Source organism: Maniola hyperantus, chromosome 19, assembly GCF_902806685.2.
Source record: "Maniola hyperantus chromosome 19, iAphHyp1.2, whole genome shotgun sequence".
NCBI lineage: Eukaryota > Metazoa > Arthropoda > Insecta > Lepidoptera > Nymphalidae > Maniola > Maniola hyperantus.
The window spans coordinates 7,036,002-7,056,958 of record NC_048554.1 but is presented as its reverse complement, the minus strand read 5'-3'; the positions used below and the strand labels follow the sequence as shown (position 1 = coordinate 7,056,958).

General features: G+C 39.9%; 1 protein-coding gene across 1 annotated transcript; it reads right to left on the bottom strand.

Annotated features, from left to right (window-relative positions):
• Nucleotides 1–14: 14 nt before the first annotated feature.
• LOC117991023 (dyslexia-associated protein KIAA0319) lies at nucleotides 15–20,386 on the bottom strand. The gene is made up of 14 exons (XM_034978547.2): nucleotides 20,003–20,386; nucleotides 19,042–19,272; nucleotides 17,781–18,316; nucleotides 16,922–17,042; nucleotides 16,160–16,389; nucleotides 15,528–15,750; nucleotides 14,981–15,138; nucleotides 14,062–14,202; nucleotides 11,448–11,688; nucleotides 9,045–9,235; nucleotides 8,272–8,562; nucleotides 5,865–6,072; nucleotides 4,937–5,104; nucleotides 15–4,648 (listed from the first exon to the last, which is right to left on the bottom strand). Exons 1-14 carry the CDS (start codon nucleotides 20,154–20,156, stop codon nucleotides 4,488–4,490), a joined length of 3,054 nt encoding a protein of 1,017 aa, XP_034834438.1. The 5' UTR covers nucleotides 20,157–20,386; the 3' UTR covers nucleotides 15–4,487.
• Between the last annotated feature and the right edge of the window lie 571 nt (nucleotides 20,387–20,957).

Here is a 20,957-nt window from a genome sequence, read left to right as displayed (position 1 = left end):
AAGAAAATAGATAATATAGTTACAAATTTTACTAAACATAAATCCAATAAAAATAAAAATGTAGAATTCAGATGAATTTTAAATTCACACTATATATAAAATATAAAATCGGGAATATTTTGTTACAATATTATCACTATTATTACGACTAGAATATAATGTCTTTTTAAAGATAAAATTATGCTAATCTACTTCTAAATATAACACTTATACTAATCTAATTTGAAATTTGGTAGCTAAATATTTAAATGCTTGCAGCAACTTAATAAAAAAAATGCATTGCTTAAAAAAATTAATGCATTGAAATGAAAAAAATCATAGCCAATTTTTTCTTACTAGTTATATGTTGAACATTGATCCCGCGGCATCTATCTACGCAACGTTCGTTGACCTCTAGCCGTCAGATGTCTTATTTGCAATATGCATTGCGAACTTTTAATAATACAGGTGTTTTTGTGATTTTTTGTTTATCTTATAAGTAATCATCAGTACTATCACCTGTCTTCGTTTTTGCTAGCGTTCTAATAACATCCTGTATATTTTAGTTATCATGAAAAAACATTCATTTATATTATGAAAGTGTCATACTTTATGTACAAATCATGAGATAAAATTAATACTGAATTATAATATGTAGGTTTCTCTAATCCATACAAAATCAAACTCGATATAAATTCTTATCGATATATCGATGTCTATCAATATTCACTTAAATAAATAGTAAATAGTTATGTTATAAAATAAGAATGTAAATAAAGGCCCCGCAAAATGTGCGTATGCATATGTTTAAGAAAAATAATAAAGGAAAAATTACTGTGTAATAGTTAATCAATGTGAATAGTTAATCAATTCAATATTTTAAAGCGCTTGACCACTGTTAATGATGAAAATTGAAAAGTGTCAACATTTCATAATATAGCAATTATTTATTTATTATTTTATTTTATTTTTTATATCTTATTAGAACGGCAGTGCCACTTACACTAACTAGATAATTAATAATAAATTTAAATACAAATAAAGGTACAAGAAAAAAGACATAAAATACAAAACGATAAAAAATCAAAGGATTTTGAATTATGCCTGTCCACTGGTGCGGAGAAGAGAGGAGCGGGCGTTGTGCAAATATTAAGCAATAGAATTGCCTAAAACTCCCACTCCGCTTCAATGAACAAGGATTTGCGGACTAGTTAGTTAAAGTAGATTTTAACGCGGAGCGAGGCTAGCTCTGCGTATGGAAAAACAAAACACAGTCCGCAACTTTGCTCCGCATTGCTTTCTCGCTCCGCTCCGCTACCTAGCTCCGCGTCTATGGACAGATACAGTCCGCAACTCCGCTTTGCGTCTATGGACAGATGCAGTCCGCAACTCCGCTCTGCATCACTTACTCGCTTCGCTCCGCACCAGTGGACAGACAACCTTAAACTCAGGAAATCTTACGTTTTAATCATAATTTACCTTCCTACATGGCATAAAAAATAAGTGGTAAAGTTTATATTGGTAGGTTTATAATATCTAATGCTGTTCCCACATTATACCTGCACCAGAAGGATCACAAGCAAAGCATTTGACAATAGAGTAACTCAGTGGGGCCGATTCTCTTGTATACAATTTTCTAAACTATACTAAATTAACGGGTCTAAATCTAGTGCTATCCTCTTCCGCAAGCAACATTATGAACACATGAACCGAAAAAATATTCAATGTTGTCAACTTAATACTTTAGATACGTAGGCTGAGTAAAAAATCTAGACAATGGAACGTTTGCTTTCTCATTCACACTAAAAAGAGAGCACAGATAAAGTTACTAATGTGATAAACAGAGACGTAGCTAACCTATTTTTTGTCCCTTATCGTGTAACCGATTTTTTCAAGAAATACCTACAACTTTAGTTGCAAAACAAACAGAATTCGTGGCGTCATTGTATTTCTCATTAGTTATTTACTTGTTTTCACATAAAAAAACGTTTAATACAATTATTAATTAATGTCGAAAATAACTTTAAAGTAAGTAAGTACTCACATAATTAATAGTTAAAAGATGTTTCAAAATTCGATCGTACCTTTACGTAAACTATAAAAAAACTCTGGAATCGACACCTCCATTTATCTTTCTTTATATGCTGTTAAATAACGTTTAGCAATGTTTTGTTTTTGACTAGTTTTTTTACTAAGTAGGTACTTGCCACAATAAATTACGCGAATCTTGTGTAGCTTTTTTCAAGGATAAAAGAACCAACCTGATTCCACAGTTGAGTACGATAAATATAGTGCGTTTTGAGAACTCACTTCGTGCAACTGTCATGTCAAAAGTAAGATTCTACGATTCCTCCGAACGCGCCATTTTAACTTTTGGTGTCAAATTTCATGTAAAAATTACGATTTTAGTCTTTATTTTAAAGGTGAACCCGTACTTTTGACATGACAGTTGTCTCATAGAGTTAAAATGGCGCGTGAGGAGTCATTCTGTACGGACTATATAGTTCTTAATCTAAGGGTAAACCATACTTTTGACATGGCAGTTGAAGTGAGAGCGAGTAAAATTTGATTTTTTGCAATTATAAATATTTTATTCTTAATATACAAGTAAATACATTTGCTTTTAATAATTCAATAAGCGATGCTTTTCGTTCTCACTCCTTGAGTCCTTGCTACAATCACGACATTTCATATAGGTTTACTATGATGATAGCTACATTGTATATTTTCGTTATTCTTAAGTTAATTACAATTAGTTACATTATACATAAAGCGCTCTGCACACCAAAGCCGCCGGTATACTGTGCGCCTTCAGAACTTTACAATCTGGAACAACTGTGCCGGCGGCTGAGAGCCGTGACATCTGCTGTATGTGCTTTTCGCTGGTTAGCACGCGCGGGCGCAACCCGCCGCGCCGCGCCGATTCATCATCATCATCATCATCAACCAATAGACGTCCACTGCTGGACATAGGTCTCTTGTAGGAACTTCCACCCGCCACGGTCTTGCGCCGCCTGGATCCAGCGGCTCCCTGCGAGTCGTCTGATGTCGTCCGTCCACCTAGTGGGGGGTCTTCCAACGCTGCGCCTTGCGGTGCGAGGTCGCCATTCCAGCACTTTGGGACCCGCGCCGATTATTTCAAAAAACACGATTTATTTTTTAAATTCAATATGGCAGGACACCATATTGAATTAAAAAAAATTTATAGCAAATGATGAATGGGATGACGTAAGGATTATACATCCAAATCTGTTCAGGCATTTGGAAATTATGTTGGAAAAAAGTCACATTCATACATACATGCCCTGAAAACATTACACTCCTCTTTTTGTATGTAGGCATAGGCATAGCTATAGGCAGCCTTGTAACACGGCCCACCAGGCCGGCGGCTTTGATGTATAGAGCACTTTATTTTATACGACCCAAATGTTTAAGGCTCTTTCTAATAATAATATTATGCGTCATTTATTTGTTTTTAATGTCATATTATATTTTAATAATAATGTGTCGTATCTAGAGCCACGTAAAGAATGTACTACATACAATATAGAAGTTATTGTTGAACTAGATCAATTTTTATTTGCTAGTGATCGCAGAACAAGTAGGTAGTTGAAGTTGCAACATGGCAGTTAGCGCAGGTCATAGACTAAAGGACTGAATACACAACGTTTGTACATTGCTAATAATAAATAATAATTAATTATTGATGGAATGCGTCCGATTTCCAACAGGTAGAGACAGTTTGATTGAATGTTCGTATCTGAACTGCCCCCCAATAGTGTAAGAAAAACGTATTCATCGTTATCGTAATCGTTAAAAAATTCTGCCCTTTGATTGGTTGGTTAGCTGTTTACATTTTTTCACAGCCAATCAAAGGGCAGAATTTGTTGACAATAACGATGAATACGTTTTTCTTACACAATTGGCTGGCTGATTACAAGTGTCTTTTACAATATTAGCTAACTCAAAATCTAAAAGCTTGCAATTTGCTCAGATTATTACTGAGTCTTAGCTGATATACAGAAATGTAAAAGCCTTAATAATGTCCAGCTGAGATCTGTTTTTTGTACAATGCACAGTCTTATGGTGTTCATATTGGATTACTTGTTTTGCGCGCACTATACTAGTCTTAACACTTGCAGAATGATCTGAGAATATCGACCTTTTTGGCTTCCTGTACGAGCCGGAGGTTGAGATGAAACCGGAGCCGGTCCGGTGCCGTACCGCTGCCACGATTTTATTACGTTGAAACTTGAAATACAGTCTTTTGGCGCGTGGCGAAAATCGGAACTAACGTTGCCGTCAACAGCGCCCCCTGTCAATGTCATTCAAGTGCCAAGAGAGCCTTGTCGCACTGTAGTAGAGCCAATGCGGTACTTCCGGCCCGGCTCCGGCTTCATCTACAGGAGGCCTTACAGATGATGTCGATGCAGGCCCTAGTTACGACACCGGTGCTATCACACGAGTACAGTCGAGAGCTTGTGGAGGCGGCCCACGGCACGTCGGAGCTACGTCCTGACCTTTCGTGACGTCTTGCTGTGGCCGTTCTTCCAGCCGTTGCTTTGCAGCTCCCCGTTCATAGCCCGGGTGCCAAATGACGTCATTTTGTTTTTGGTCTCGTACAATACGTCGGAATCGGTGTCCGTTTCGGATAGGTCTTTGCTTGTGACTGGAAAACGAAATGAAATTGATTAATTTATTAATTTCATGTAGAACAGGTTGTGCCACTTATACTTATATACAAGCTGATGCCCGCAACTTCGTTCGCGTGAATTTAGTTTTTAAAAAACCCGTGGCAACTCTTTGATTTTCCGGGATAAAAAGTAGACTATGTCACTCTCCAGGTCTTTAACTATAACCATGCAAAAAATCACGCTGATCCTGCTCCGTTGCAGCGAGGGCCAAAATCTTCAAAGCCTTTTCAAGTTAAGTTAGCTGGGTTATACGTGCAACTCACATGGTTTCTCCTCGTGGTCGGCGAGCGGCAGCAGACGGTAGTTGGGGCGAACGCGCGGACGGCGCGGCGCGCATGCGCGGCGCAACACGCGCGCGGCGCCGTAGCCCGCGCCGCACAGCGCTCCCAGCGCCGCCACGCCACACACGCTCGCGTACACCACTGACCAGTCTGTTGCAGGCAAACAGATCAATTCACATCTACCAGTCTGTTGCAGACAAACAGATCAATTCACGTCTACCAGTCTGTTGCAGACAAACAGATCGATTCATATCTATCAGCACGTAGCGTGGCAGACACAGCAAAAGCATTGGTAATCATATCTACATCAGCAGATGGCAAAAACTCACAGATGCCGTCGGGCAAATCCAAAAGGCAATGCAGACGATTGGATTTTTTTATTTGCGTCATCTTTACGTAATTTATCACTGTATCTACGGTAACTCAAATCGTAGAGTTTCGGACTAATCCGATTAATTTTGTCATATTGCTGGTGTACGTGAACACATTCGTATTTCGTACCAGCTGCGCAGACACCGCCAGACGCTGGCAGCACGTACGGACACGCAGTTCTGACAGTACCTCGTCGAGAATGTCTGCCAGTGTCGATCCGTATCTGTGCGGATACGTTACTCCAACGTCCCTAACTATTAGCACAGTATAAGGAGATACACAGTAGTTTGACGCCTTTGATCTCGTGGTAAATGACGACAAATGATTCTTTAATATAGATTCCGCAATTGCAGAAGCCGTCTCGGGTCGCTCCTTTACTGCACGATTACTCTGTCTAGACGACTTCGTCGTTGAACCTCTGTGGCTAATACTAATAACTTACTATCCTTACTCTAGTGCCTCTAGGCGATCATCGATTGTCACTAGGCTATCGCCCGAGCACGTGCTCAGTGAATATAACCACTCAACAATCGCTCACCGCAGTCGGGTTGCGCGTCAGGCTGGAACTGCGTGAACAGGCTCTGCATCCAGAAGGCGTCGCAGCGGCACGTGCGCGTCGCTTGCTCGCACACGCCACGCCCGGAGCACGTGCTCAGACAGCGCAGCGAGCGCACGCGCCGTGCTCCGGCGCTTATGGCTGCCGCACGGGCCAGAGTTAGTGCCTCGATACCATCCACTGGTACACCCTGAAGGAACAAAAAACTTAGCGTTATTGTTATACTGCCAAAACACAATCGAATACCATTAACCATTTGCCTCATTTTGTAATTTTAGTGATTTTAGTATCTTTCAAACCCGCAATGTATAGCGCGTAAAACTCGGATCAATGCCGTCAATGCATACGACGCGGCATTGACTCCGAGCGGCCTACTTACGCAACGTTTGTTGACCTCTGGCGTCAGTCAGATGTTTTATTTGCAATATATCGTGAACTTTTACAAAATATAGGATTTCTTTGTGAAATCGCGTTTTGTTTGTGATGTGTGAATGATTAGCATATTGGTTGTGATTAGATGACTTGATGACACTTCTAGCACACGAGTAGATATCCCTACAGAGGGGAAGCTTCCTAATACCGTTCATTTATAGGGTTGTCACCGGTAGCGTTTCTTTCATAGAACCCAGAAAGCCGGGCATGCTAGTCGGAACTCATACTAATCAATAATATCACACTATAAAAATTAATAAATATTCCATGAAGTTTGAATTCCGCGCGTCTTGGAATTAGTCAGATTTGCCGAAGGTCATTGCGCCCACCGGCAGGCGAACGCAGCGCTCGGCCGGGTCCGGCGTCGCCCGTCGCCGCTAGCCTGCCTGCGAGTTGCGAGTTTCCATCTCGCTCTAATCGAATGAATTTGTTCCTGGGTTTTTTTGTGCTCTTCTAACCTATTAGAAATGTTTGCTGTTTACGCTATATCTAAAAATAGTAGTATAGCGTTTTGTTCCCGTAAAAAAGCCAGGCTTGCAAGAATTTGCGCATGCGTGAATTTTGAGAGTGCGCGGCTATTGGTTGATTTCTCCGAGTAAATAATTACTTGTTAGTTGTTTCATGTTTGTTTTTGTGGTGGTCCGCGGTCAGGCTAATAATTTGAAAAATAATCGTAAATTTTGTACAAAATTAGTGTTGATTTAGTCAGTGTTGTTCCTTGTGACAATTTAAAGTGTGTGCAAAGATTATTGGCCGAAAACAAGGTAAAGCTTTTCACTTTTGAAGAGAAAAAACAGCTCATAACTTCATCAAAACCTACTCCTGACTTGTGTATTTCTCAAATTAGTAAAACTCATAAAAGACATAATTCATTCTGTAGCCGATGTTATTAAATCTCGAATCGAGTTCGAGATCAATACGACACAATTTGTTTCAGTTATTATTGACGAAACACCCGATGTGAACAATAGAGAGCTAACTTCGTTTTGTAGAAATATCGTTTTGATTTAGTACCTATATAAATAATAAGTATTTTTAGGATACCGTACTTAAAAAGGAATAAGGAACCCTTATGGCATCACTTTGTTGTCTGTCTGTCTGTCCGTCGTGTTTGTCAAGAAAACCTATAGGGGTAGTTCCCGTTGACCTAGAATCATGAAATTTGTTAGGTAGGTAGGTCTTGTAGCACAAGTAAAGGAATAAATACGAAAACCTTGAAGTTATGGGTACATCACAAAAAAAATGTGCAAAATGTCGAAAAAATACGACTGTATTACGGAACCCTCAGTGCACGAGTCTGACCTCTCAAGCAATCGGTTTTTTTCAAAGCCACCGTGTATGCCATTGCTGACATGTCTGTTCATTCCGTCTAGGAGTAGTATGCCTTCTGTGTGCTTTGTAGAACTCGCCAAGACTACATATTATGTAAAAGAAGACAGAAGGATAGGATGGATGGGTCATGGGCTTACGCTGGGAATGCAGTCAGTTAGTGGTCTCGGCACGCGCCTGGTTGTCACACAAGTGAAAAATTAAAAGAAAACAAATACTATACATATAAGTCCCGCAAATTGACATGACAGATATAACAGACAGACTGACAGACAGACAGACAAGACTATAAATATCACTAAGTCTAATTTTTTTAATACAATTTTCGCTATTTAAAATGCAAACTCTCGAAAACACGCGCACGATCCACAGCCGTGCCACAACACCACCACCCGGCACCCACCACCCACCACCCACGACTGAGCCGGACTTTCCCACCGGCGGCGTAGCGTCCGTGACATGCTATGTGTGCGTGAGGGGTGCTATGAGTGAGTATACCTACAGCAAACCGCTTGTATGAAGCTTCCTCTCTGGTCCTACTCTGTGCTTCTAGGCCACAGACTTACTATTATATTACCTAAAACAATAAATTGATTAAATAAATTCTAGAGAAATCTAGAGTATTTACCTTCTCAGACAAAAAGAAGATAATAAGCGAATTTCCAGTATCAACTTCCCCTCTTATTTCCGTCACGTTCACCGACATACCGTCCTTCAGAAGCAAAGTAATTTTTTGGACCAAAGAATCCAACTGGCTCTTTGTGAAAGTAGCGATAGGGATGTTGAGGGTCATCTCCAAGAGTTTCATCTCTAAAGGGTCAGGCTTAACTTGAACGCTGACCGTGTCTCGGTTGGACTCGCCCTGGTCGTCGGTTACTGTTAGCTCGAATACGTAACGACCCGCTTCTATATTTGTTAGCTGAAAAAAATCAAACATGAAAAGGTTATTATGACAATAAAGTCTATGCTCGGCACATACAGCTTTAGGAACCACGGCTTTAGGAACTGCTGATGGTGAAATAATATCATCATCAGCAGTTTGGAGTGTTTTACCCTGCATCATCAGGGTTGAGGAATTGGGACTTGGGAGTTCAATCATGAAGTATCTTGGTATTCAGTTCCTGAATTCTCGTAACTTAGACGGTCAGTAACCCTGCAGCATCCGGATTAAGGCATTAGATGGTAAGACAAAAAAAATTCAAATCGATGTTCAGAAATCTTGGAGAAATCGGTGTGCCTACAATATCAAAAATATTAGTGGCATAAGTGTACATTCGTATAAGTACATAAGAATGATACCTAAAGTGTATTATATACTAAAACCTCACTGAAAGATTTAGAAGATTATGATGATGATGAGAATGTACCAGCAAAAGTGAATAAAGAAAAACAAATTATTACCATGAGGACGGGATGTGTATCCGAGTGCAATATAACGGTTCCCGCGGCCAAGCCCGAGCCCGAGCGCGTCCATTTCCACGACACGATGCGGAAATCGTCAGACGACTTCGACCCGTTCAAGATGAGAACTGGCAACGGCAGGTTCAGTATTTGATCACCGCCTCCGTCGGCTTTTGGCGGGCTGTTTTTGTCTGTTAATTAGAAAATCTTTTTATATGAACAAGTCTTAATTAGAGAGCTTTACTGGTAACGCCACTATGGCGTCTGCGTAAAGTACAGAAATCCTTTGTGGGGCTAAGGATTTGCTTTTATAAGTAATATGGTTCCAAAAGAATTTTAAGATTTGCCTTAACAGAAATTTAAACATCGCAAAAGTACACTTATTAAGTCGAGGCTATTTATAGACAAAGTTGTGTGGAAGCCGGTGGAGCTTTCAGTTGCTCACAGGATGGTTAGTTGTTTTGTTACATATTGTAAATGTAACTTTACGATTTGAAAAGAGCAACTGCTCAGTTTATTGCCGGCTCTTCTAAGTCGAATTTTCATTCCGAACAGACCTAGCACAAGAGACACTATAGTTCGCGACAGCTCGAGATGGCAATCGGGGTATGACTTATGAGGCGGCAGGACGCCCCGAAGTTAAGTCTGGTTAGCGCGGGGGCTGTGCGGAGCGTTCCTTCTCCGTTTGCCATTTCGATTTGTCGCGTACTAAGTTGTTCTACATAAAAAAAATTGATTTCATTTAAAAATAATAAAACCTACACCCCCGTAGTAGGGTCGATATGTAAATCGGTTTCAATATTTAATTTTATAAACTTTAACGCGTGGCAACCCTCACCCTTAACCGATTTTGCTTAAAGGTGAACTTTCAAGTCGCGCTTATGTGACGCCAGTGGCGCCGCGATAGAGCGCCAGATTAATGTACTGTGGAGTAGTGCCATTCCAGCGCAGCTACACTGACCCATGACTGACGGCGTCAGTGCATGCAGTCATAGTTCACGACAGTTAGGGAATTTTTCCTCGATTTACGTCACCCATAGCCTAATATTTGACGTACCGAGAGAAAATAAAGATTTTTTCATTTTCATTTTCACCACCGATTCAGGCTCAACTCTACTCATTCTGATGCAGTGCAGTCACAAAACATGCATATCCCATAAAACACCTCCAAATCACACAATAAAAACCTCTACATGAATGTGTGTGAGAATTTTTCCGACCTCACTGCTATATTTACATATGTTTACAGGTTAAATATAAAAATTTGCATGATTATGATTTACATGTATGATGTAACATATAAATTAGTACAAAAGTAATATTTAACACGAAAGGAGGACCCAAAAAGTATAAACACACTTAACAGTTAATCAATTTGTACAAGTAGCTAAGTTTATAATGTAAATAATGGGGCCGATTCTCTTGTACACAATCTCTAAACTAAACTAAATTAGCAGGTCTAAATCTAGTGCCATCCTTTTCCGCAAGCAACATTATGAAGGGGATAGCAATAGATTTAGGCGTGACATTTTAGTTTAGTTTAGAGATTGTGTACAATGGAATCAGCCACATTGTCAAGTTTATAAAGTTTAAATGTAAAGAGATGATGCCCGCGTGTCGTCCGCTTGAATTTATGTTTTTAAAAACCATTCACTATGCACTCAATTCGTACGACCAATATTCATACGATTAAAATTCGCATTTGCCTGGTGGGAGGCTTCGGCCGTGGCTAGTAACCACCCTACCGGCAAAGCCGTGTCGCCAAGCGATTTAGCGTTCCGGTACGATGCCGTGTAGCAACCAAAAGGGCATGGGATTATTAAAAACTGCCATACTCCAGGTTAGCCCGCTTCCATCTTAGACTGCATCCTCACTTATCACCAGGTGAGATTGCAGTCAAGGGCAAACTTGTATCTGAATTAAAAAAAGCCAATGTGCAGTTAACCTTTAACACAGTTTATACACAAGTGACGAGAGGCGAAACGCCAGGAATGGGACATCTCGTAATTCTATAGATCTATCGTTAGTTGGCGTTTATGTTATAGGCTGCCAAGTGTCAATGTAGGTATTAGAGTGCCACTAACTTATCTGTTCAGATGACAGCGTCGTTGGTGGAGAATTTGGTATTGCTATCTTTAAGAGATTCACCAAGAAAAAATGGAATTAAAATGCTTTCAACATAGCGAAGATTCAATATAGCTTAATTATATTGCAATACTAGCTGATGACCACGATCTTCCATTTGGATTTTGAGATGGAGGCGCGGCTGACGCGGCTCTATAGTTCTAATTCTGCCCACCTGAAGAGATAAGTGGGTGGTACCAACATACACGTGTCAGAACCACGTTTTCAACACTCGCCACCTCTGTTTGAACTGTGCCGAAAGCTTTTATGTACACTTACTCTGTGTAACAGTGATGGTAACATTATCTGAGGCGGTGTTCCCATTATCGTCCAGCACCGTGAGCGAGAACACGTATTGGCCTTTAGTGAGTGCGGTCGCGTTCGCCGTCGACTCGTTAAAGTTCACTATGTTAGAGTTAGTGGGCCCCGAGAGACAGCGCCACGTGTACGCCACGATCCTGTGGTCGTCATGCGACGCCGAGCCGTTCAGGGTGATCCAAGTTTGAGGGAGGGATATGAACTGCAAATATACACACACACCCGTGACGTTACCTGCATGCTCTTGATATGTCAGTGCTCCTAGTAAGTGTTTTCATAGTTTTCAATGCCTACAGTAGACAGGTCGGGGTATGAGGTGGGAGGACGCACCGCAGTCACAATCCCGCCGCGCAATCCCGCACCGGGTTAGCGCGGGGACTGTGCAGGTATGTGGGGCGTCTCCACCCCGATCGACGTTTCGACCTGCCGCGTACTATAGTTTCTCTACAGCCAAAGTCCCTAGCAAATAATTTCTCAAATACTCAATACAGCTTATTTTGTAATCGAATGAAAAAAGAATAATTATGTGATATTTCAATCAGTATAACCAGAGTACAAAATAGGCTTCAAACAAGGTTCTTATGTATCATTTTACATTGACGGCATAGCATCAGTGATGTGCAAAAAATTATGAAAACTGTTGATTTTTGAGATGTGAAAACTCATACTAGGGAACGTACATATTATGATGGATTAATATAAGTAGGTAGATATGGAAATATGTATTTTATATAATACTATTCAAACGCTTAAAAGGCGCGGTTTTGCTTTTTCGCCTAACTTTACTTATATTTATTTACATTTTTGTGAGCGAAATTAGCGGATATTATTAGGACATGCATGTTAGCATTACAAGGTTATAAGTCGGTAGTTGAAAACATGTTTTTTACATGCAATAGTAACTCTACAATAATAAATAATTTATTAGACAGTTTGATGGAAGATAGTTTTGATAATATTACGTGAAGAGTATAATTTATTGGTGTTAGCATCATAAATTATCTTACAATAATGAAAAATGAGAATTTACACCCATTACAAGTTACCGCAGCACCAATCACTTAATTCATGCTGTTAAAAATTACTAACTGAGCTATCAGTTAGTAATTATGTAGTTTGTGTTACCATGGTGTAACCTTTAACACGAACGTGAACACGCCTTCCGATAGTAAGTAAGAAAATTTGATTGTGATACCGCGTCTGGGCCGGCGGCGTCACCTTCAACACGAACGTGAACACGCCTTCCGATAGTAAGTAAGAAAAGTTGATTGTGATACCGCGTCTGGGCCGGCGGCGTCACCTTCAACACGAACTTGAACACGTCTTCCGATAGTAAGTAAGAAAAGTTGATTGTGATACCGCGTCTGGGCCGGCGGCATCACCTTCAACGCGAACTTGAACACGTCTTCCGATAGTAAGTAAGAAAAGTTGATTGTGATACCGCGTCTGGGCCGGCGGCGTCACCTTCAACACGAACTTGAACACGTCTTCCGATAGTAAGTAAGAAAAGTTGATTGTGATACCGCGTCTGGGCCGGCGGCATCACCTTCAACACGAACTTGAACACGTCTTCCGATAGTAAGTAAGAAAAGTTGATTGTGATACCGCGTCTGGGCCGGCGGCGTCACCTTCAACACGAACGTGAACACGCCTTCCGATAGTAAGTAAGAAAAGTTGATTGTGATACCGCGTCTGGGCCGGCGGCGTCACCTTCAACACGAACTTGAACACGTCTTCCGATAGTAAGTAAGAAAAGTTGATTGTGATACCGCGTCTGGGCCGGCGGCATCACCTTCAACGCGAACTTGAACACGTCTTCCGATAGTAAGTAAGAAAAGTTGATTGTGATACCGCGTCTGGGCCGGCGGCGTCACCTTCAACACGAACTTGAACACGTCTTCCGATAGTAAGTAAGAAAAGTTGATTGTGATACCGCGTCTGGGCCGGCGGCGTCACCTTCAACACGAACTTGAACACGTCTTCCGATAGTAAGTAAGAAAAGTTGATTGTGATACCGCGTCTGGGCCGGCGGCGTCACCTTCAACACGAACGTGAACACGCCTTCCGATAGTAAGTAAGAAGAGTTGATTGTGATACCGCGTCTGGGCCGGCGGCGTCACCTTCAACACGAACTTGAACACGTCTTCCGATAGTAAGTAAGAAAAGTTGATTGTGATACCGCGTCTGGGCCGGCGGCGTCACCTTCAACACGAACTTGAACACGTCTTCCGATAGTAAGTAAGAAAAGTTGATTGTGATACCGCGTCTGGGCCGGCGGAGTCACCTTCAACACGAACTTGAACACGTCTTCCGATAGTAAGTAAGAAAAGTTGATTGTGATACCGCGTCTGGGCCGGCGGCGTCACCTTCAACACGAACTTGAACACGTCTTCCGATAGTAAGTAAGAAGTGTAGTTTAAGTTACCGCGGTGCAACCTTTAACCCGAACGTGAACTCGCTTGTCGATAGTAAGTAAGAAGCGTATAGTTGTGTTACCGCGTCCGGACTGACAGCACCTTCAGCACGAAAGTGAACACGCCCTTTCATAGTAAGTAAGAAGTGTAGTTTGTGTTACCGCATCAGGCCCTGCGTCGGCGACGGGCGGCGTGTTGGTGGGCGGCTTGACGAACACGTGCACGTCCGCGCTCGACGTCTGCCCCGACGAGTCCGTCACCTTCAGCACGAACGTGTACACGCCCTCCGATAGGTTAGATAACTAGAACAAGTCGGTATTTAAGTTTTAACACCAAGTAAGCCAAAATTAGTCGCTTTACAGGGACAAAACTTGCTTGGAAGGAATGTATGTATGTACTATGTATGTATGTGTGTATGTATGTAGTATGTATGTATGTTTGTATCTATGTGTGTTCCACGGTAGCGGCTAAACTACTGGACCGATATCGATGAATGAAGTGTCAATTGAATTGTTGTTAAGGTCCGGGTGACATAGTTTACATTTTATATGGATGAAATCGATTCGACAGATGTTACATCCAAAACAGTGGGGATCTTTAATTTTTTTTTGCTATTTTATCGAGTGGGGTGTCAAATGAAAGAGGAAAAATACTGAGTTCATAAATATAAAATAGTATATTAATAAAATATACAAAGCGACAGAAATCCAATTTTACTATATTTCAGTGTTTATGAAGACGATCGTAGTCGGGTTTTAGTTTTCAATTTTTTTTGTTTTTTTTGGAGTTTCTGTTGGACGTTTTCTATTGTCTCTGACTGGCTGAAATGACGTCTCTCGATTCTCTAGCGAATGGCTTCAAAATGTTAAAACCGCCAAAAAATTACTTCACTGGTTATTTCATTTCCTATTTGATCACACAAAGAAACTCCGACCTTTCTTATGAGGCCCATAGCGACCATGTCTCGGATTCATATGCCATCATTAACAACGCGCACTGTTCGAAGACTTTGGAGTTTGGAAGAGTATTTAAAAAGTGTACATTTGTGATAAGAACACAAACGAAATGAGGAAAAGTTACCTGCAAGTATGGAGAATGTGTGTTTTGCATGTCCACAGCTTTGTTCTCGTCCTCCGTAGATTTAGTCCACTCCCATGAGGTAATTTCATGGTCATCCGTTGACAAACTCCCGTTCAGGGTTAAGTTATTGTTTGGCAAATATATTATTACATCTTGACCTATATAAGAGATACAGAAATTATTCATGTTTAATTTTCATATAAGCGCCGACCGAATTAAGAGTACATTTGCGAAAAAACAAATAAAAGAAGTATTTCAGCTGCCGCTTATTACGACATAAATTGTTAGGAACGAATTTCTCAGTATTGGAAATTCGCTAAAGAGATATGGATGACGACATTTCCATTGCTGAAAAATCACGTTTTTTTGCGGATTTTTTAAAAGATGAATATCGAGCAAATGAGCAGGCGGGTCACCTGATGATTACCGCCGCCAATGAACATTTGCAGTGCCAGAGGAACCGCCAATGCGTTCGTATGCTCGTTTGCTCGCTATTTTTAAACGAATTTTGTGCTTGTGTATTCTTAGTTAACTTGAAAATAGTTACCTGCATTGGCTTCAGGCGGATAGTCTGTGTGGTTCAACACAGTTATATTGGCGGAGGTGGAGTTTTTCACATGGTCAGAGTCCTCAACTGTCAGTTTGAAGGTGTAGTTGCCCGGCTGCTTGAGGTCGTTCAAAACTAAAGTGGAGCCGTCTTGCAAGGGCGGCTGGTAGCCGATAGGTCCAGCTGTTAGTTCCCAATGCCAGGATATTATAGCGTCGTCATCCTTAATTAGAACCAAAAAGAAATTGAATAAACGGTAATAACTGAAAAAAATTATAATTTGGGATATTGTAATCTAATCCATCAATACCCTTATTATAAATGCGAAAGTGTGTTCGTTTGTTGGTTTGTCCTTCAATCACGTCGCAACGGTGCAACGGATCGACGTGATTTTTTGCATGGGTATACCGTATAGATAAAGACCTGGAGAGTGACATTTTATCTCAAAAAATCAAAGAGTTCCCACGGGATTTTAAAAAACCGAAATCCACGTGGACGAAGTCGCAGGCATCAATAATTTGAGATATAGTTTGTCTGTCTGGTAAGAGTATCAGGAGTAGGATAATTGTAGGGTTTATCTTAGTTTTAAATCACAAGTATTAAAGAAGTTTTCACTTCAAAATATAGTTTACCTTGCTGGCACTGCCGTCCAAAACAGCTCCAGAGTTGGGCAACTTCACAGTTTGCGACTGTGGAGTGATAACCACCAATGGCGGCGTGTTGACGCGCTTGGGGGGCAGCACTGTCACGTTCGCGAAACCCTCGCCGTAATAGTTTGTACTGTTCACTGTCACTTTAAACCTGTATTGACCTTCCGTGAGATCTTTCAAGGTTACTGTTCCGTCGTTTTGGATCATGTTGCCTGAAAATATTTATAGCACTAATAATAGCGTGACGCACTTGCTGCCAGAGTGCACGAGCGTGGCAGAACAACGCGCGCGATTTTTGAGATTCTCAACCTCAATCCATGAAGCCCTTGGCAACCTGGGCAGTCTACTCGGTTTCTGGAGCGAGCTTGGATGGCTGGCCGCTGGAGAGAAGACTTCGACGAGGGGCAATGCACGCACAACAGACGGACACCAGCCCAGTGAGAAGAAAGAAAGAATAGCGTGATCAAAACCATTTTTACGCCGTGCAAAAATGAACTTCTTAGGTCATGTTATAAATAGATGATACTCGCGACTTCACGTAGATTTGTGTTTTAAAAATTCCGTGGCAACTCTTTTATTTTCTACCATAAAAGGGAAGCCTATGTTTTTCACGGGATGCAAGCTTTTTGTGAACCGAAAGTCAAAACATGGATGGGACGAGAAAAGCTTGTAGAGAGACAGACACACTTATGCATTTACGAATTTAAAAAAACAATTTAAATTAAAAAATAAAATTGTTAAAACCTGTAAATCCCCCTTTGGGTTGGTCAACAAGCGTCCATATATAGTTGTAGTGACTCATAGTTGATTTCTCATCAGGAATAGTATATGCAGCTAAAGTAACTTCGTTTTCTGGAAGTTGTACCTGTAAATTGAAAACAGTTATTATACAGGGTGTCCCAAGTGTCCCATCTCCTAAACTACTAAAAATCGCGGAACATACATGGGGGTGATTTAGGTAGCCCTAGTGTTGTTCTACCTCTGGACAACCGCTTGACACTACTTCTTGGGACACCCTGTATATTACACTTTTTAATGTATAATACAGTACCCTTATTATAAATGCGAAAGTGTGTGTGTTTGTTTGTTGGTTTGTCATTCAATCACGTCGGAACGGAGCAACGGATTGACCTGATTTTTGCATGGGTATAGTCAAAGACCTGGAGAGTGACATAGGCTTTTTATCCCGCAAAACCAAAGAGTTCCCACGGGATTGTTAAAAACCTATATCCACGCGGAAGAAGTCGCGGGCGTCAGCTAGTGTCTGAAATAAAGTAAAAAATCATGCAAGCTATCTCTGTATCAAATAGATGACGCACGTTACTTCGTCCATTTAGGTTTCAGAAAAATCATGTAAGAACTCTTTGATTTTCTGGGGCAAAAGAAGCCTTTGTCCATCCCCGGAATGCAAGCTATCTCTGCACCAAACATCAAAATCGGTTATGGTATCAAAATGGATGGGCCGTACAAAGGTAGCAGACACAGAGACACACTTTTTATAATATGTATGGAAGTTTATATGGATTTCATTCACTTAAAAACTATGACAGTAAATGCAGTTCATTTGAAAAATAAAATGCCTGTCTTAAGAACTTTTACTTACTTGTTTAGATAATATAGATACAGTTAAATTCTGATGAGGTGTCGGTTTGTCCATCTTTAGATCATCAGATTTCATGTCAGATATTAAAGCCTCACTTTTCTTCATTGATTCAATAGGCTCTGTAGGTCCTTTGTGGCCTGAAAATGGCCTGTGTGGTGGAACACAGGCTCCTTGAGTATTGTCTACTGTTCCCAGGATGCACTTGCAAATACCATTGCGCGTTTTAAGACCTAACGGTATACACTCAGCATTGTATGGGCAGTCGTCAGCTCCCACTTCACAAGCTATTTTTTCTAAAAACCTAGAAGTCAACATCATTTCATTGTCTGTGCTGTCAGTATATTTGTCAAAGTTCTGCTGCTCCTCCTCTTCCATATTGGGTAAGTTGTTGATAAAATGAGTCAAAAAATTTGTATCTTCATCATCAGGGATATCATTACGACGATTGGAATATGAATAAATTGGCTCTTCTTCTGGTGAATAGTTATTATTGACTTCTCTAAAGTTTGACTGATCTAAGATGTCTGACCAGTTTTCTGCAAAAAATATATCAATTTGTTTTATACATAAAAAGTTATTTATCTTAAATCATCTACATAATATGAAATTGTACACAGAGCAGATTTAAAGTTACTACAATTAAGTGGAATGTCTAAAAAGCTTTATTTTAAACTATATGCAGTAGTGCGGTAGGGCCAGGGCAAACAGCCAGCCAACTGGAGTGATCTTTTTGATAACTATCTCAACTCAGCCTTACGGTGCATCCACACAGCAGTTATCTTTTGTGGAGCAACATTGTGCAACATGGTAACATTAGGTAACAATCTGTAACTTTTGTGGCAACATATATTAACAATAAATAACTTTTTGTTGCCTGATGTTGCTAAGTAACATTTGGAAACGTTGCTCCACAAATGTTAACTGTGGTGTGGATGCACCGTTATACATCAATTTTTTTTAATTAGGTACCATAAAAAAATTTTTGAACCAGAATGCAATACTTAGGTAACATGTTAAACTATGCAGTTTAAAATTTTAATTGGATTTCCAAAAATATCCATATAAATAGCAATAATTGGTTAAAATATTGTTAGCATGCGTGGTAGCATAGGTTTACAATACAAATTATGATAAAATTTTGTACTCAAACAAAAATTACAGCATTATAGTTTAGGTACTCTATTTCTTTGTTCTACTTGATTTTTGTTTTCTTAACATAATGGAGAAGTAAACAAAATACAACAATAATAATGAAACTCACCATTTGACAAGACCGGCTTAACAAGTATCATAGACACATGGGTATCCCATTTCCTGCCCCCTACTCTTGGCAATGGGAGACACAGCTCATCACTCACACACTCAACGTGGAAGCATCTAGACTCTACGATGAACACAATGTTGCAAGCTTCGGCCAAGCAGCAGGCCATCACACATTGTCTTAAGCCTTTAAGGTCTGTCTTCTCTGTATAGTTACCCGCTGTTAAATTACCTGGATAGACATTAAAAAAAATCCTTAAGAGATATTTATATAACTACTGTAATTTTACTCATCCCTGGTTCATATAAAATGTAAATACTTAAATTTTGAAGACTTAATGGCCATGTCTTCCTCCATATGGGTACATAGTAGAGATAGGCCGTTGGGCCTCGTTTATTACTGTCGGTAATCAGCATACTCGGCAATTTTTTTAAATACTCGTTAAAACTCGTTATTGAAAACAAAAACAATCAGGTTTCTAGTATTTCTACCTACAGTACGCAGCCGAAAGTGATGTACATCAGCCTTTAGAATGAAATTTCCGCTCACTCCTATCACTCATTATATACGACGTTTTGTCAGTCTCAACGACAGAGACAGTGCTCTACAAATTTGCTATCTCCGTCGAAAGTTCGGTATACATTATTTTACATCATTTTAGTCAGGGGTCAAAATAAATTACCTGTCTATGGTAGATCTGAACTTAGAACTCGCACACAGAATGTGAGGTCCAGGGCGAACCACTAGTTTAAAGCTATGTAGGTATATAGTAAATAGTACAAAAGCAAGTGTGAGATGAAAATCACTAAATTGTTTCAATTATCCTGGGGCATAGAACTGAATCAATTTTAATATTATAGAACAAATATTTTATTGACCTGTGTATATTAGTACAGTTGTACCCCTATCATAACAGTTTATATAAAGGAGTCAAATATCCACAACATAAATGAATACTTACCTACTGGCATATGGTTGTCGAAATTTTTGGGATAAAGTTTGGGACACTTGTTATTTTCATACTTTTCATTCCAAGGTTTATTGTATAGAGATAACGTTTCATCTATATTCACTATAAGCGACAGAGCGCACAGTTTGAACACACTGTTAATCATTATTACATTAAATTCTCGATAATCACCACAATGTACAACAGAGCTTTATTCACGGCTGTAAGACTTAAATCATAATAAACGGCAAATAATCTCCACTAAAGGAAATAAAGGACAATGAATCCAAAAACTTAACGTGGGTGTACAGATAAACTGATTCAATATTATTAATTATTTATTTAAAATTTCCACAAACACAAATAGACTTATTTTATGCTTATTTACTTGTTGTGCGAAAACTGCGGCGAAAACGTAGGTACCTAGGTAGTGATTCTATATGTTATTGGTCTGTGGTGATTATGTGATTATATACTCTTTGTTGTGCGACAAATCACAGACCTCTCACCTCTATGCCTCTCACAGACAGACCCAGTAAGGATCCAAAGAGTATATAATCACTACGTTTCGTAGATAGAATAATAGGTAGATGTAAGTACTGTGTAACCACATATGAGATAGCGATAGCACGACGTAACGATGAATAACACGACAATTTATTACCATTGTTTAGTAGTCAATATTTGTATTAACCGATTAACAATATTTGTATTAAACGTTTTTTATGTGAAAACAAGTAGGTAAATAACTCATGAGAAATACAATTACGCCACGAATTCTCAAAGTTTGTTTTGCAACTTCTTGTATGTATTCTTTAAAAAAACCAGTTACACGATAAGTGACAAAAACTAGTTTAGCTGCGTCTCTGTTTATCACATTTGTAACTTTATCTGTGCTCTTTTTTTAGTGCGAATGAGAAAGCAAACGTTCCTGCATCTACCTTTATTACTCTATCTACGCTACGTT

Coding starts and splice junctions, on each gene's coding strand:
- LOC117991023 (XM_034978547.2), bottom strand. CDS start 20,156: ATGATTAACAGTGTGTTCAAACTGTGCGCTCTGTCGCTTATAGTGAAT. Junction 18,317..19,041: donor TAAGCCGGTCTTGTCAAATG/GTGAGTTTCATT, acceptor TATTTTTTGCAG/AAAACTGGTCAGACATCTTA. Junction 11,689..14,061: donor CCGACGCAGGGCCTGATGCG/GTAACACAAACT, acceptor GTATATTTGCAG/TTCATATCCCTCCCTCAAAC.